Source organism: Cariama cristata, unplaced genomic scaffold (assembly GCF_000690535.1).
Source record: "Cariama cristata isolate BGI_N322 unplaced genomic scaffold, ASM69053v1 scaffold30935, whole genome shotgun sequence".
Lineage (NCBI taxonomy): Eukaryota > Metazoa > Chordata > Aves > Cariamiformes > Cariamidae > Cariama > Cariama cristata.
The window spans coordinates 10534-27637 of NW_009619722.1; the positions used below are offsets into that span (position 1 = coordinate 10534).

Genomic DNA, 17104 nt, shown 5'->3' on the forward strand with positions numbered 1-17104 from the left:
CACACTGTGTGGGTCCATGACGTGCTGTCTTCTGGGTCAAAGGCACCCGTGGGACCGAGGCTTCCTCGGAGGGGCTTCGTGACAGGAAGCTGCTTTCTTTGCTGGACTGAGCCAGAGGGGGTGGTGAGCGGACCAGCTGGTGTCATTCAGTGGAGTGACGTGGTTTGCTCTGCTCCCTTTCTCCATGCAAGGTACCCTGTCGGTGAGCGTTCCTGCAAAGCAGACAAGCAGAGGTGGTCAGGGCGAGTGGCGGGAGACTCATTGCAGGTGGGCTGTGCACCCCCTGAGCTCCCATCCCACACAGCCTCACGCTAGGCAAGCGGCTGGGCTGAGACACAAGACCGCCGCTTACGAAATCGAGCCACAAAGGCCGTTGGTACATGCAGCCTCGGAGGAGAAGATGATGGAGGAATTCCTGCAATAAAAAGCTGGAAACTGATACAGTGATAGTTCATTCTCCGAGTTTCATAGAGTGCTTGTCATCCTACAAGAGCATGGGTCAATAATACTTTGCAATTACACAGCACCCTAAACCCCTTGATCTCAGTGTGCTTTGCAGAGCTGGGCTGTACCGCTCTCTGCACGGGGAAGTGGAGTCAGAGAAGGAGAAGCGTTTGGATGAGGATCCCCAGCACCTGGGATGGGGATAAGACTGGGAATACCGCATGTGCCAGGGCTCCCCAGAGACACCTCACGGCACGGGTTGGCGTGCAGCTCCACAGGGTTGATTGGTCTCACAGAGAAACTGGGACAGTACCTGGAGACAGCTCCACTCTCATGTAAATACACATCTTCCACTAACAGAGCTAACTCTGTAGGTACTATCTGTGCTATGTCTGCAAACTTGAAGATGTCCCTCTTGGCCCTTCCCCAAATCCATAGTCATACAAAGGAGAGATGTATGCTTAACACAGCAAAACCGAGCTGCAATGAGGGAGGTTGGGCTGGAGTCCCCCAAAACCTGCTTGGTCTTCTCTTGGGATGCTCTGCAACCAGTCCTGTACCAATCCCATAGCAGCTACAGCACCAGGGGGTCACAACCAGCAGAGCATGCTGACTGATGCTGCCCAGCATGACAAACAGAATTCAAATAAAGGCATTTTAGGACTCAAAGCAGAACTAGGCATTACTCTCACTGAGGTAAAACTGCTACCGAGATCTGCTGTTTTCTGTGTTGAACACATAAATTTCCATGGACCATGTGTGAGGTGCAAACAAAACCCTCCAGATCCTGCCAGAGCACATCACAGAATCAGGCAAAGAATTTAACTTCCCAGTTGTTCCCTTTTTCTGTCCTGGTCCTCATTTCCAGGTCCATTTTTCTCCTGTTATCTGCCCAGATGTTCTGACTGCTATTGTTTTCTTTCTTTTCTCATTTTTTAGGACAAAAAAGGGATGCATCCCATAGGATTTATTCAGAGAACACCCTTCTGAAGCCCACCAGTGCTTTGACTGGGTGAACAATACTGGAGCAAGTACAGCTTTATTGATTTGAGGCCTTCAGAAAGCTGCATGATAGCTCCCCTAAAATAAGGTGAACTTTTTCAGTGGTGAAGGCCAAGACCACGAAAATCTTTGGAATCACATTTTTTGAAAACCCAAATCACCTTGTCATCAATCTAATGCAACTAACAACCCCCCAGTGGTTATAAGCCCCTGATGCCTTAGTTTATCTAGGGGCTACACCATGGCCTCAGCTGCTTCTGCCTCCCTTGCCAGGTGACCATGTAGACTGCCGGCAGGGACTGTCCCCTCCCTACACAGCGTGCCTTGGACTCAGTCTCCTTGAATGGGATCTGCTGTCCCCTAAAGATTCGGGCTGAAACTCTGAAGTACTTAGCGGCCTTAATTTTGGTGCTGGGTCACATTTGCCTTCTCGGTCTGCTCCACCGTCGCCCCGTCACACTGGCTCCTCTGCGATCCCTCTTGTTGCTGTGCTCGTATCCCCCTGCCAAACCCCCACCCTTCTCAAAGCAGAGGCTGGAAGGCACATTGAATATCTTGACCAGCATGAACTCCCAGAGCACGGAGACCACTATATCTAGGTTAAGGGGTAACACTTGGGCTTTCAGGCAACGTGCCCAGCAGGATGAGCAGCTTTCTGTGTACAGAGATCTCTGGACAAGAACTAGACTGAGAACTGGGATGTATCCACCTACTAAGTACTCCCCGTAAAGTACACAACTGCTTTCTGTCACTTTTTGGCTTGAAATCTTGCTCTGAGATTAACTAAAAAGGGAAGCAGAGAAAATAAAACCTGTAATGTCGGTACGAAACCTCACTCTGCATTTTAGGTATTTTGCCTGCTCCTCTCTTTCCATACATCAATGGAAACAAACTTCCATCCCTAAGCGATCAGTTTCAAATGGCATGGCGTAGCACAGACTGAGAGGTGATTTGGAAGGGGAGGCATGAAGAAGTTCACCAGCTCTCGAGGCTTTCTGCCTGGAACGGTCGGCTAGCTTTGTAAGTCCTGTCTGTTTTCCCCTACTCCAGATAGACTCAGTGTAAGAGAGTGTGCAGACTGGAGAGAAGGCCTTTCCCTGTTGATTGGCTCATGTGGCAGTAATTGCATTTGATGAATGCATCTTTGTAGCGATCAAGTGACAGAATAAAAATCCGTATCGGGCATAGCATGCGAAGTTTTATAAGGAAATGAGAACACACTAGTCATCACCACTTCACAGTTAGATGTTATACACCTCGTGCCAACACTAGCGTGCAGGACCAGCGCAATAAAGTCAGCTATTTATACCTCCCCCAAAAAACAAATTACTTTTTAGGAGGGCGACATATGCTCTTCAGCCCAGCTGAACTTGTCCTCAACACGCATCAAATATTGCTGATCAGATAGAAAAATTGTGTTAGCCACAAAAGAAGAATTTTTGTAAGCATAAAGCCATGGAGTTGAGTTTACGTGCGTTGCGCTGAGGTGAGCACACTGGGTTTTGCCTGTTTTCCAAAGCTAAGCAGGGCTGGGCTGATCCTGGGTTGGAAGACCACCTAGAAGTCAGAGGTGAGCTGTAGTTCCAACCTCAGGAGGCAGCATGGAAAAGATGACAGAAAGAGAACAAGTAGGAAGGCTCATTTCTGCTCTACTATCAATGCAGAGCAGGAAAACGGAGAGTAACTCAACTGGATGATGACCCAGCTCAGGCAGGTAACTTGGAGGTCCGTCTGTGCAGGCCCAGGTAGCAAGGCAGTGCTCCCCTGAACTGTCGGCGAGAGCCGCACTGATGCCCTCTGTGGCTGTGAGTCACGACCTGAGCGATGGGCAGCTACCAAACAGGCTGCACCAACGCAGAGCTTCCTCTTTGGTCCATGCCGCGACAGGTGAGGATTTAAATCCTTGCCCAGAACACCACAGAGTTAAGAGCTTGGCAGGACAGTTTGGCAGTTAGGGCAAAGCCTCCCCAGCAATCTTCCCTCCTCCTTTTCTGAAGCTAGCCAGCTCTTTCCAGGTGCTGCTGCAGACCCTCGGCCCTTCGTCCTGCACAGCCCCTGGGACTGGTGTGGTGGGAGGCTTGGCCCTGCTTGGTAAAGCCAATTGCTAGAAGTGCTCTTCACTTCACTCTCCCTCCACGCCTTCGTGCTGAGGAGTCGGGCTAGTGGTAGTCCTTTCAGGTTGTTGTAGAGAGCGATGAGGTCTCCCCTCAGCCTTGGCATTGACACAGCTTTGGACATACGCGTGCACGCGGACACACACACACAGAGGTTTTTCCGTGGTTGCTTCCCCCTCATTCTGTGCTCCACTGAACATTTCTGTCTCCAGATTCACGTCGTATTGTTCAGAAAAACATTAGAGACTGGGTGGGGAAGGCTGAGGCAACCGTTGATGTGGGCTGGCATGGCAGAGTTTCCATCATTTAGCACAGCACTTAATTCACCCGGACAATGCATGCTGATGTGCTAAAAGACGCCTAGTTCATCTGGGACATGCATGGCCCTAGAGTAAAGGCACTGCAATTATTTTCCCAGGGAAACTGCTCTGAAGATAAACCGCAAGAGCACAGCTAAAGTCAGCATGGGAGCAAGCTCGGCCCTGGAAACACTATGGAATCATCTGTTCCTTGTAATAGTTCTGTAATTTATTATTATTATTTTTTTTAGCAATTCTTAAAGCAGTTCAAGCTTCTTCATTAAAACCTTCCCCTTTGAATACATGACGAATTATCTTTCCATGAGCTAACTGAAGGGATGCCACATTGCAAGTCGGGGGAGGCCTTTAGCACGAATGGGATAACAAGCAGCGTCCTTAAGCACGAACCCTGGATTTCAGAGGTGGTGTTTTCCTTCTGCTCTGGTCTTGTAAGCTACGGATCCCTCTCAACTTTGGGTCAGATATGCAACTCGGGCTCTCCCACCTATTGAAACGTGAGCTGCAATCTAAGCAGACATTGTGACTTTAAGGAATGCATTGGGGAAGAGGCTTGGGATTTACCCTCCTTTTCTGCCTAGGCAGAAGAAGTGGTAGGAACAGCTTTGTCACCCCCAACTCTGTGAGTGAATTGTTGCAGGGATGCAATAAAGGCCATGCTTGCAATCGTATCCAGTCACCTCGTAGTCAGGGAAGGACCTTCAGGGAGAACCATGAACTGGAAAGCAGAAGGTCTGTTGTGTGCTGACTCCTGCTTCCCTGCATCTATTCCTAGAAAAGCCTTTGGGGAAATTTCACCAGTTTACATCTGCGTTCGGCCCCTTGCTGGTACATTTAGTACCATCTCTCACTAAACTCATTCAATGTATGTTAAATTCAACCCCGAAACTAGCTTGTGAAGTTAGGAACAGGGATGTATGCCATCATGCCCTTGCTATGTAGCAAGGAAATGATGGAAATACAGTTCCAGGCTCTCCTTTGTGCTCCTGCGCAGCCCAAGGGAAAATCACCTCTTAAAAAGAAGGAGCAAAGGGATTATCACTGTGCTAGAGAACCTGAGAGTCACCAAGGAGATGTGGGGTTCACTCTCCTGGATTTACCAGGCAGTCAGTTCACTGAAGAGAAACAAGACAGAAATGAAGCCTTCTCTACCTCTTTTAAAAACAATGACAATCGTTCAAAACCCAGCTATCTAACAGCAGAGTCTGCTCTTGACTGCTTTATTCCAGCCCCAGGCTCCACCGTAGGGATACAGCATAAGGCAAAGGGAAAAGGAGTCTCCTCCCTTCATTATCCATTTCCATAAAGGCAGCGCTCCCGAGTACAGTCTTGGCCTGGGTAAGCATGCAGCTCGTCTTCAGAGCCAGTGGAAAGAGGATTCCTTAAATTGAGCAGAGGGCAGCCATATACATGGGGAGAATGGCCTGGGCTGCTGCAGATCCTCCGCTGTACCACAAAGCAGCAACGCATCTTCACCATGCAACGTGCTCTGCACAGACCCAGGGGACATGGCACCTCCTCTCCCCTTCAGGTTCGGATTCTTCTGGGCAAAACAGCTGCCACCAGCAACCCACGCCGCAGCAGTTTAAATTTCCATTTCCTCGTGTTCCCATCGCTGTCAAGCTTTTTGTGAAAGCGGGTCCCCACTGAGTCACACCGCTTTCTCCTTTCCTCTCCTTGTAGTATGGGTAGGGAGAGGCAGAGGCTCATGAACCTTAACCCGGGGGGGACCAGTCTCCTCATTCTCCTTCCCACACCCAAGGGTGCTCTAGAGCAGGCACTAGGAAACATATCTGGGAAGAGCCTCTCTATCCACCAACTTTGGAGGAAGGCAGAGGAGACCAGTCTTGGTAGGCTAAGATGAACGTCTGGGCTCAGCTCCCCAGATTTCAGCATTGGTGCTGCTGTCAAGTTTCTCTGCTGTTGTCATCCTTCCTTCCCCACCTTGAGCTGAAATGTACCAATCTCCCCACCCAGAACCTCTCTAAATATTCTCCTCGTATCATTTTTCACCATTTCAAAGAAGTTTCTCATGGATTAACCTTTTACAAAACAATTGCTCAGTGAGTTCATGAAACTCGCCCTCACTTTCGATCTGAACTAAAGACAAAATCAACGTCAGCCAGCCCCACGGCACCATCTTTCTCCAGGCTTTCACAGACAGGGTGTCTCTGGTTTACGTTCCGGGGCATTTTGAGGTATGTACACAAATCACGCAAAGAGGAAAATGCCATCATGGCATTCTGGACTTCTAATCTCAGCTGTAGCATCCGCTGCCTCTGGCTGTGTCCCCTGCGGCAGACCACAGAGCCTGCCTGGGCCAGATCCTGCTTTATACTGGGATAGCTGGATATATCTCCACAACAACAAGGTAGCCCCTTGCCCTCCAGTTAGTGCAGCACCAGTGCATTTGGCAGACATGTAAATAGTTTAGTTTGCCCCGCTGACGTTTCATGTGCAATTGTGGCAGAAAATGTGATCTTCCTTTTAAAAAAAACAGCCAAATTTTCAACTAATTCTCCTGTTCTGCGCTGGGATAAAGCTGAAAGTTTGCAAGGAGCTTTTTGCAAAAAAATAACAAACACAAAAAAACAAAACATAAAAACTAAAACAGAAGGAAAACCAAATCCAGACAGTTTCTACTCCCCTTTCCTGAAAACAGGCAACCACTGTGATGTGATAACCCTTCGTTAAGCCTCCGATTTTGTCTGAATCGGAATAGAAACTTCAACTTGAATTTCAGCAGCCTCCTGAGGGCCCAAACCACTAGGCTTTTGGCTATTCTGAGGTGCTTCTCAATGTTCTTATCCAAGCTGATCTCTCCAGTAAAACCAGCTAAAGAGCCAGACAAAGGCGGATTAACTGTGGGTAGCGGTGTGGAGGAGGATGAATGGTGAGGATGGGGGGGTCCTGCTGAGCGACAGCCCGTCCTCCTCCTGCAAGAGTCCTCCTCCTCACCTGGCTTACACCTGTGCCTGGTTTTTTAATCTGAAACCCTCTTGTGGGCCACAAAACAACAACAATAATATATTTTTTTTCCCAGAAGCAGCATTGAATCTTTTTAGTGAAGAGTTTCAGCATCCCATATCAAGAGGCAATCAACATTTTCCCATTTTCCCATGAACAACCCCTCCATCCGTAACCATCTAGGGCTACATGCCTGGCACTGTCCCCATGGGGTTTCTCCCCGGTTTTCACAGCCCCCATCCTGGTTCATTTCAACCTAAGCAAGAGCAGCTGCAGACTCATCCAAAGGCAAGAGGGCATGCTCAGGTGGCCAAAATGGCAGGTAGATTATACTGTGGGGGAAGGAAGAGGAAAAATCCACCCAGAACACCTAAGGAGCAAGACCTGAGTGCAGTGCCAGGCACCTTAGGGCATCTCCCTTATCCCCAGCACCGCTGGACACTGAGTGACCTGCGTTGGACCCAACTGTTGTTTTAGATTTTCTCTATTTCCCACCTACCCTTCCACCTCAAGAAAACAGGAACAATATTTTTACCACCAAGATAACCAGTTCAGCAATAATTGGTAAACTGCTTCAAATAAAACTGAATTGGCATTTTAATTGATCTTTGAAATTCAGGGTCAGAATTCAAATTTTCAGTGATTTCATCATGTATCTTTTCTACTCGTGTTCAAGCATCTCTCAATTGGAGAATTCCTGTGGGAAATGGCTTTTTTCCCCCTCCTTTTGGATAAGCAACTTAGAAGCGGCCGCACAAGTGGTTCATGAAAGCTTATAAATACTTGGAGCAGAAGCAGGCAACACAAAGTTTTACATTTAACCACGTGGACTCCAAATAGAGAGCTGAAAATTGCTCTAACCATAGGTTTCAATACCAATCGGCCAATGATGGGATGCAGATCTTTCCAGAGAGGTCAGAACTCAATAGTTATTTCACTCTGCATTACCCAATCCCTAAACCCCTTATTTTTTTTATTTTTTTTTGGAAATGTGTATTTCCATAGAAGATGATTACATTACATTACATAGCCTGAAAGTCCGAAACCAGGACTGGAAGATGGGAGTGCAGCAGAGAGTGGAAGCATCCTCTCGACAAACGCAGTTCAGCCTCTTTGCCTCTAGATAACTTGTTGTTGTAGATTGGCTCGAATTTAAGACAGTAATGTTTCAGAAACACTTGGAAAAGCAAGCCAGCTGCAGGGAGGATATCATTACAAATTGAGACACATGTTGTATAGGAATACCATTCTTTTCAAATACCACAATCATGTCTGGGGAAGTAAAGCCCTGCAAATGAGTCAGAGGCAGGACCTTGGTCTGTAACGTGCCGAGTGCCTTCAACTTGCGTTAGAGGCACCGAGCACTGAGTGCGCACAGTACTGCACAGGATTAAGCCCAGATACTTAATTAGCTGTAATTTTCATGGTAGAGGCAAACGTTGAATAGTTGAGGGTTCTGCAAAATGTCAGAGGTTACTTCGATTCACGGCTCTCATGAGATGATCACACACACTTCCAAACACAACCTCTGGTCCCAGGAGTGAAATGCAGCTCATTATCAAAATAGTGTAAATAAGGTAACGATTAGTAGGTCTCAGCCCTGAGGCCTCGACTGATGGAGGCACCCAGGAATGTGCTTAACTTGCCTGTTTTGCTCTAGGGGACCTAAAAATCGACAGGAGAGACTCAGCAGGTAATCTGGAAACAAAAAGTGCTTCAGAAAGGCTTGCTTGCCACAGTTTGATTTCCTCCTGATTTCTTGCTCAAACAGCTTTGCTTCTGCTTTACTTGAATCTCCCACTGCTTTTTTAACAAGAATTTAATTTTATCTCAAAATCTATCATTCACTGCTTGATTACGTCCAACTTTTTTGCAACCACAGTCCTCAAAAGTGTTTTGCTCCTTTCTGACCCACTTTCAGGTATTGCTTGCAATACTGAGAAGTAGTTTATAAGCTCCTCACAGTTGTTCAGAGCTCACCGCTCCACACTGAAGTTGCCCATGGTTGTTTCAGGTCAAACTTCACAAAAGCTATTAGGTGCTTAGCTCCTTATCAGATTTCAGCCTCAATCAGACACATACTGTCCAGGAGCTCGGCCTCTGAATGTAAAGGCAATCGTTGTCTCAGATGATGTTTTTACAAGGGTGCCTGTCTGTTTTACTCTGGTCTTTGTTGTTAGGGACTCTGTATTTAATCATGAGTTGTGCTTTTTTTCCCCATAAACTTTCCCTGCGTCACTGACTTTGGTAGCTCGACAGCACAGGAACCGACTGATGGAGAGCTGGAGTCTCCCTCTATGCCTGTTTTACACTTAGCGCTTCTGAACGCAGCCAAATCTGCTTTGCACCAACTTAAGTAAGTGGAGTGTTAGGTCCTACAAGTATGAAAGCGTATGGTCAGTCTTTAAAGCCTAGCAAAGAATTATGAGTAACTCGTCGTTTCAATACAAATGTGGGTTGTACCAGCTTTGGGAATGGCATGGATTAGATGCTTATTTCAGTTCAAATAATTTTCATTTCACAAGACAATTAAAACTAGTAAGGGCCAGTAAGTACCAAAATGATCTCTCAAGTCAGTGGTCCCAGGTGCTGGGAGCTGCCAGGTGGGCTACAGTCTCTGGAAGCCCGCAGATTTCTGTGGGTCTGTCAATCGAGCTATGGCATTTTTTGCTGGCTGAAGTTCTGGCCATGTGTTTTTTGTTTGCCAACAGCCCTAGATGCTCACTACCTTTGTAAATCAGACCAGGTGTAGTTATTTTCTAAATTGGGTTCAAGAATCAGACTTCATATTTGAAACACATGCCCTAGGAGGTTTTATAGAAAAGCAGGAGGAACCCATCAGAAATCAGCACTTGTTCCTTTGATTCAAAGAGCGTGCAGTGATCTACAGCAGCGTTATCACAAGCCTGCTATTTACTGCCATTGAGACGGAAGTCAGTGTTCCCACAGCCCAGCAGCAAGATGGGGGAGCTGAAAGCTACCCTGGAAGTATGTCATTTTATACTTCCCCATTTTGAGAACCTTTTTTTTTGGCTTTTTTTTTTTCTTCCTGGGGCAATCTATTTTTTTTTTTTTAATTGAATGTATCTGAGAAGCTACATAGGCAATTTTGAAACGTAAGATCACACTGCTAGAGCCAGGCAGCTCTCAAGGGCAAGGCTTCAGTTCCAAGCAAATGTGTTTAAGGCTTTGTGGTGTTAACAGCCTCTCCTCCCCCCCCCTTTGGATAAATGGAAAATTTCTGTAGGCTCATAAGAAGCCAGGTGAAGGAAAACTTCTGAACCAGAAGAGTAGGTGTTAAGTGTATGAGTCCAATTACCCTGCTGATTTAAATTAGTTTAGCACCAGCGGAACTATATCCAGTTAAAATTAGCTAAGGCTCTAGCCCATAGTACTGTATCTATGAAGATGACTAGCATAAAAATGTGTTTAAATATAGAAAATGTGTTTTCAAGTATACCTTTAAGGTCAAATCCTGTCCTGATCATAGCAAGTGGGGCAGGGTAAGATGCTGGTAGATAGATGCTACAGTGACAAGGGAGCGATAAAAACTCTGAAGGAAGAAAGGGAGGTTAATAGCTATGCCCCTTGCCTCAGGAATCCTGACCAGAGCAGGAAATCTTGTGCTGGACCATTACGGGCAGGGGAGCTCACAGTGGGATATATATAACTTCTGCTCTGAACTGGAGCGTTCTGCATGTTGTATACTTTTATGACTCAATGTATGGACTAGACAGCTGGAGGTTTGGGCCTATAACTCAGCAGATGCTGATCCCAGGACATACAGGTTGGCTCTGTAGGTGGCCATACTCCTACTATTTCCATTACTTCTGGGAGAAATTCTGCTGACACAATCAGAAAACCTCCATCCTTTTCTTACCCCTCTGCCCCCAACATAGGATTAGTCAACACACACACATACACACACACAGAAGCTAGCTGTGAGTTTAGCATGTGCCAATTAATTTGCTAATTTAGTTTAGCGTAACTAACACGTTAAATCCAAGCAGACCTCAGTGTTTTCATTTATTTGCTTTAGGAAACCTTGACACCAAAACTGGAGGGTTAAAACTGATCCCGCCTGGACATAAAGCATGTAGGCAGGCAACACTAACGCTGCTAATTTTAGAAACTCACGTTGCTCAAACTTGAAAAAATTAGACTCAACAGAATATTCTTCCTAGCTTCATTCCTTTATCATAGTAGGACTTTAGCACCGAGACATCTTTTGCTGGTTCTTCAAATTGCATCAAGCTAGAACAGCTTGACAGTCCACATCCTGATGGAGACTAAACTTTAACATCAAGGATTATGTTGCTGATTAGCACTTCCAATAATCAAGTAATTGGTACATTAAATAATCTAGAGTTTGGCGACTTTCCCAAAAAGGTCACACTTGCATTGATTCCTTTTTAGAGAGCCCGTGTTGCTATTACACAAATTCAATCTGTCCAGAACTCTAGCGTTAAAATATTTGGCTAATTTCCTTCTTTTCATACAATTTGATGGGAAATAAAATCCAGGAAAAGTTGCACATTAGGGCAATACATTCAGAATTTCCAATTAGGGTAGGTGGGGAGCAAGACAGAAGAAGACCGTTCTCTGGACTTTGTCTTCTCCCGGGTTAGCGTGGCCAGTGCAATCAATACAAACTTCCACAGGCCCAAGTCAACACAATTATTAGTGCAGCGGCTACCCTCTTGGTATTTTATTACAATTTCTATGAGGCTGGGAGTCTCTCGTGAGGGGTCCTCCCCACAACAAGCCCGCTGAAGGAGCCAGGTTTTTCCTCTGCCCTTCCCCAGGCCTCGGCAGGAGGAATTCAGGGGCACGGCGGAGGTCAGGGCTGCGGTGCAAGGGGCTGCACCCCTGCTTGGCTCCCCCTGCTCGTCCCCTCTGTGCAGACACGGGTGGGCTCTGAGCCCTGTGCAGTCCTTACTGACGAACTGCTGGGAAGCCAGAAGTCTAAGCAGCCCCCTTGCCTCCCCCAGCCTGGCTATGACCAGCACTAGAGAAAGGAGGGATCTGCCTGAAACCAAAGAGTCCTCACCTCAAATCAATCATCAGAGCTGCACAAATCACTTACGCTTGCCTCAAGAGGCTCAAAATCCAACCGCATTTCACTGAGGTACCCACTGGAATGAGATGGTTGTCACGCTGTTTATTTCTGCAGAGTCTTTTGGGCATCCTCTTACTTTCCCTTCTGCATAAAGGCTACTTCTTTTCTCTTTGTGGAGAAAGGAGAGGACAAACACAGCCTGGCTAATAGCCATCACCATGCCATGCCATGCTATTGTACAAACCCCAGAGGCACGGCAGACACCCAGGCTGGGCTTTTTAACTTTCAGTGTCTACAGGGAACATCTATGTCTGAGCCGGTCACCCTAAGGTTCCTTCACAGCAGGGAGAAGTAGGCACTCCTAGGGCACAATTCATCTGAGCTGTCTTAGTTGTCGACTTCAGGATGAGCTCAGCTGTCTCTTTGAAGTGCCTGATTCTCTAGGCTGATTTTAAAGAGAGTTTAGACAATTAGCTCAGCTGTGTCTTGGTTCCAGATGTCTGTATTGGGTCAGATTAATCTTGCCTGGCAACCTGAAAACTTTCCTGTAAGACAGGCCTTACACTGAGACAAAGGAATATATAAAACTCTTGGTGAATGGGAAAATGGTTATTCCTGAGGATAAGCACAGTGGCAGTTATTGACATTTAGAGAATACAAAGAGCTGAGGACAGTAACTGAGTGATAAAGCATCCTCCTTGTCTTTTCAATGCAGCTTGTTCAGTTTACCCACCTTCTCTGTCAAATACTATCCGTGAAGTGATGTCATGTATAATCATGTCAACAGGCAAAAATACACAACTCGGTGAAGCCAGAACTCTCTCTGAGGTTTTAAGGCTCTGGCTCTGAATGATGCTAAACCCCTCTTGGGACTGGGACCTTGAAGAGGTGGCATTACTGCAGCCTGGATGGTCCAGGCAAGCACAAAGAGATGCTAAGAACCAGCCTGTCTTTGACTCCAGTGTCAGCACACAAATGTGCAAGTCTCCTAGCACTGGCTTGAAACAAACCACAGCTATGAGGAGCTTGAACAAGGTCGGAAAGTGAGGGTTAACCATGGCTCTCCTAAAATTAAATAAAAGGGATACAGTCAAGTAGTGGTCGCCTCACTAGATCAAATCACTACCCCTAGGTAAAAGCATGCGTGCATTTATGAAGAGACAATCTTTCAAGCTCCAAAGGTGGCACACTGGGGTTTGGAATAATGATCTCGCTGCTGAGAGGGACACGTAGTCCATCCATACCTCGGGGTGGGTAGGGGGATCCCCACTAGCAGGACCTAGGAGTGTCTGAAGATTGTAAATACTCATTTGACTTCTGAGTTACTGTCTATATTGGTTATCAGCCCAAGAAAGTTATAGTTGTCCTCTGTTCTTATAAATGTATCTTCTAAATGTGTCAGCACATGCCAAGAACAAAGAATAACGGTTCTGTTCCACCAAAGAAAGTAAATAAATACTGTTTGTGATCAAGTGAAGTAACGTTTCTGGCACTGCAGCCAGCACGGGAAACGCGGCGTTAACAAATAAAAAGGGAGCCCTGACTATACTGCGGTATCTTTGATGGTGCAATCAGGATGCACTGATGGAGCAGAGAGATACTGCAATGGCCAGGATTCCACTGCCTGCGCTGCTATCTATGGTTGTGGGTGCCAAGCACGGCTGCAGTCACTATTTGTGCTACCAGGGACAGGGATTTACTGGAGGCTACAGAATATTCCATGGATTGGAATGAAATCTGGCGTGTCACCAAGCCACATCCGGCAAACCGTCAGTATTTTACTGCTGAACAGATTTCTTGCAACACCCACCATTTTCCCTTTTCCTGAAAGAAGATCTCCGTGCTTGTGATTCTAAACAAATGCAATTACATTTGTTTCTCGCTCACGGGTTTGAAGCAACAGACATATATTAAACTAACAGTTTTACAAAGGCGCTCTTTTATCAGCGGGATTCAGGCTTTATCAGCTGTTGTTTTATCAGGCTGGGAAGAGGGAACGAAGGGTAGGGGTGGTTCTGCCTCTGGAGCATTGTCCTTGGACAAGTCAGAGTCATTGGTGGACTTACCCACACCTCTGCCTTGCTTTGCAGCCCTCCCAGGAACCACACACACATCTCAACTGCAGGGCTGGGGGAAACCTCCGCAGCTTTTCTAAGATGGGAGACTGGCACCAAAGGTGTCAGGTAAGAGAGTAAAGCCCCATGGCACAGGTCTTGCTGAGATGAGCTACAGCGGGCAGGTCCCAAACAGTAGGCAGTCCCTCCGCATTGATACCCGAGGCAGGAAAGCTCGGGGAGAGGGGTTCACTCCCTGGAGAAGAGCCCAGCTGAAAGCCAGGGTGCGGTCTGGAGGCAGACCCAGGTAAGATGGTTGGAGATGACCATTCGGTAAGTCAATCGGCTCTGAGCTAGCGGGAAGCAGCAGGGTTGTCCTGCTCCATGCTGTGCTGTAGGGCAATTTCAATCATCATCATGAAGGCTTGAGTTGCTGCGTAACTCAGCTGGAATAAGTAAGCAGATTAATGGCCCAGACCTAAACCATATCCTAGGCAGAAAATCACTGACTTTGACATACATAGCACAATAACTTCACGGCCAGCACCATCACAAAACGTTCTGGGAGCAAAAGTGTAATGAGGCTGCTGATGGATGGAGTACTGACACGTACAGATGCAATACAACACAAAGAACGATATTAAAACATAAATACCAATAGTTTTCTGAAAGTGCTGATAAATTGGATTCTGCATCTTTTTGTTTCACAAAGGCCACATCCCCATGAGTTTGACCTCGTATCTGAAAATACTCATTCTATTCACACAGAAGTCAGTAGTGATTACACAAACCTTTACTTATTCTGATTTCGAATTCGGAGACACCTCCTTTTCAATGGTGGCTCCAGATCCTCTGGCCCTGTGCTGAGTATTGGCGTTGAGATAATGCACGGCGCGATAGCAGTCTTTTCTGCTGGTTTTGGCACAGGCTGGATCACGCAACCTGTCTTGGGCAGCATCCGCAAAGCATACGCATGGTCCTCGTCTGCTGGATTGTTAAGGTTCGGGTCCTGTTTGTCCCCCCCGGCAAGGGGCTCTTCCCCGGCCTTCTTGCCAGCATCTCCCTCGAGGTGGCAGTTTGATGCACAGTTGTTCTCCTTAACGGACTCCAGCTCGCTCACTGCCAGCTCCTCCGGGGCCTGCGGCTTTTTCGGCTCCTGGGGCGGCTCTGGGTTCTTGGAACCCTCCGTGCTCTTTGTGCCATTCACAATGACGTTGCACACCGCTGCACTAGCTTCCAGTCCCGGCGTGCCAGAGGCCAAGGAGACGGGACAGCAGTGAGCTCCATCACTGCACGGTAATGTTTTTGAGTCAACTGGGCTGCAGTTGTCCCTGCAGTCACTGCAGTTCCTTTTGTCTGAGCTACCAAAAGCCAAATTTACAACACTGTTAGGTTCACGTTCAACTTTCACTTGGGCATGTAAAGCCCTGTGGATAACATTGTGCAGCCTAGACCGGTGGCCTACCGTTAGGTCTATCACACCGTCCTGCGGACCCTGTAGCACACTGGGGAAACCAAATTTACTGTTCACTGGACTACTAGGTCTGACAGTCAAGTCAACAACTTCATTTTTACTGTGCTCCTGAAGCACTTGGGCTTGATTTAGGGACTGGCCTGAGCAGCTCGGTGACGAGTCAGAGGATTTAGACGATCCTTGCTTGGACTCTCGAGGGGATGAAGAGCTATTGGGTGGCTTTGCCCCAGGCGTCTCGCTGGAGGTACTCGGAATGAAGCTTTCGCCGTTGCTGGAGAAGCCATTGGGAGGTTTGGAGTCGTTGATGTGAGGGATGGGGATGGGGATGGGGATGGGGACAGGCAAAGGGACAATGACGGGATATGGCACTAGTAGAGTCGGGGGTGGCACCAGCGGGGCAAGGGATGGCAATCCAAAGTTCATCATCTGTGGCATAGGCATAGGACCATTTGGCATCATGCTGACAGGGGGAAAGGGAAGACTGGGCAAAGGAGCTCCGGGAGGGGGGGGCGGCAACAAGCCGGGAGGGTTCCCAGGCATGGTGGGTGTTGTGGGGGGATGGATATGAGGGGAAAGCATCGGCCTGTGCATGGGGCTAGAGGTGGGACCCAGATTTCTGGGACCACCTGGTGGGGGACCGATTCCAGGAATCATCGGATTTGACAGAGGGCTGTTAGGATTTGAGGCATGGTGAGGCGGCCCACGAATAAATGGTGGACGGATTTGCTGCATAATTTGCTGTTCCATGAATATGGGCAGAGGAACTGGCCCACGGTTTGTCATCACCATGGGAGGACTGCGAGGTGGGACACCAATTGGAGGCACAATGCTAGCAGGTGGCTGGACAGAAACTGGTGGAATATTTGGATTCTCACTGATGGGAATAGGTTTGGGAACTGGCGTGGGGATTTTAGTGACAGAGCAGTTGGCAGTGTCAGACGGAGAGGCAGTGGTAGACGCTGATGGTCCAGGACCTTGAATTTGGCCAGCTGCAGACACTGGGGATGGGGCTTTTCTCCGAGCATCTGCTAGCGGTATATTCCAAGAATCTGGAGTCAGCAGCTGCACCCCAGTGCCTTCTGCTTTATTTTCGACTGGAGGATGTAATGTACTGCACAGTCCAGCTGGAAGATTGGCCTGTGTCTCTTTGTAGAAAATGTCCATTTTGTACTGATTGAGACATTTTGCACTGCAGAACTGAAGCCTTCTTTCCCCGTCCCCAAAATCCAGATACTCTTTTGTGTGCCTTATGTGTTTACACCAGTCACATACCTACAACACAGTAATAAAATCAAATCAGGTAAGAAAAGCAATCTTCTCTTCATAGTGTTATTTTAAAAGTCATTTTTCAGTTGCTTTCTAAATACTCGCATTATTTTTCTAGCAGGAAAAAAAAAGTTACTTTTGTGAACACTATTCTTTTTTTTTTGCTCCAAAATATTGGTGAATTGAATGCCACTCCCTCTTCTGGCTCCCATGGTCTCGATTCTACCTTATACAGTACATTATATATCTCAAACCCATACCACAGAGAAGAATTCTCAGCTGGCATAAACTGTTATAACACGCATATATAAGAATACAAAACCCGTACGAGTGTGGCTGTGATTACTCCTCAGTGGTAATTTAAGCACCACACCAGTATCATCTGAGGTGCCATCCTACACAAGGAG

At 47.2% G+C, this 17104-nt stretch overlaps 1 protein-coding gene across 1 annotated transcript in view; it reads right to left on the bottom strand.

Moving 5' to 3' along the window:
• The window catches only part of SOBP (sine oculis binding protein homolog (Drosophila)), a 17922-nt gene extending 1204 nt beyond the window's left edge, over positions 1–16718 (bottom strand). The window contains exons 1-2 of the mRNA XM_009701360.1: positions 14749–16718; positions 1–212 (exon numbers count right to left, since the gene is read on the bottom strand). The exon at positions 1–212 is cut by the window's left edge and continues 1204 nt beyond it. Coding sequence (XP_009699662.1) covers positions 14751–16595 — 1845 coding nt within the window. The 5' untranslated portion in view covers positions 16596–16718 and the 3' untranslated portion in view covers positions 1–212; positions 14749–14750. The remainder of the gene's footprint in view (positions 213–14748) is intronic.
• Positions 16719–17104: the final 386 nt, after the last annotated feature.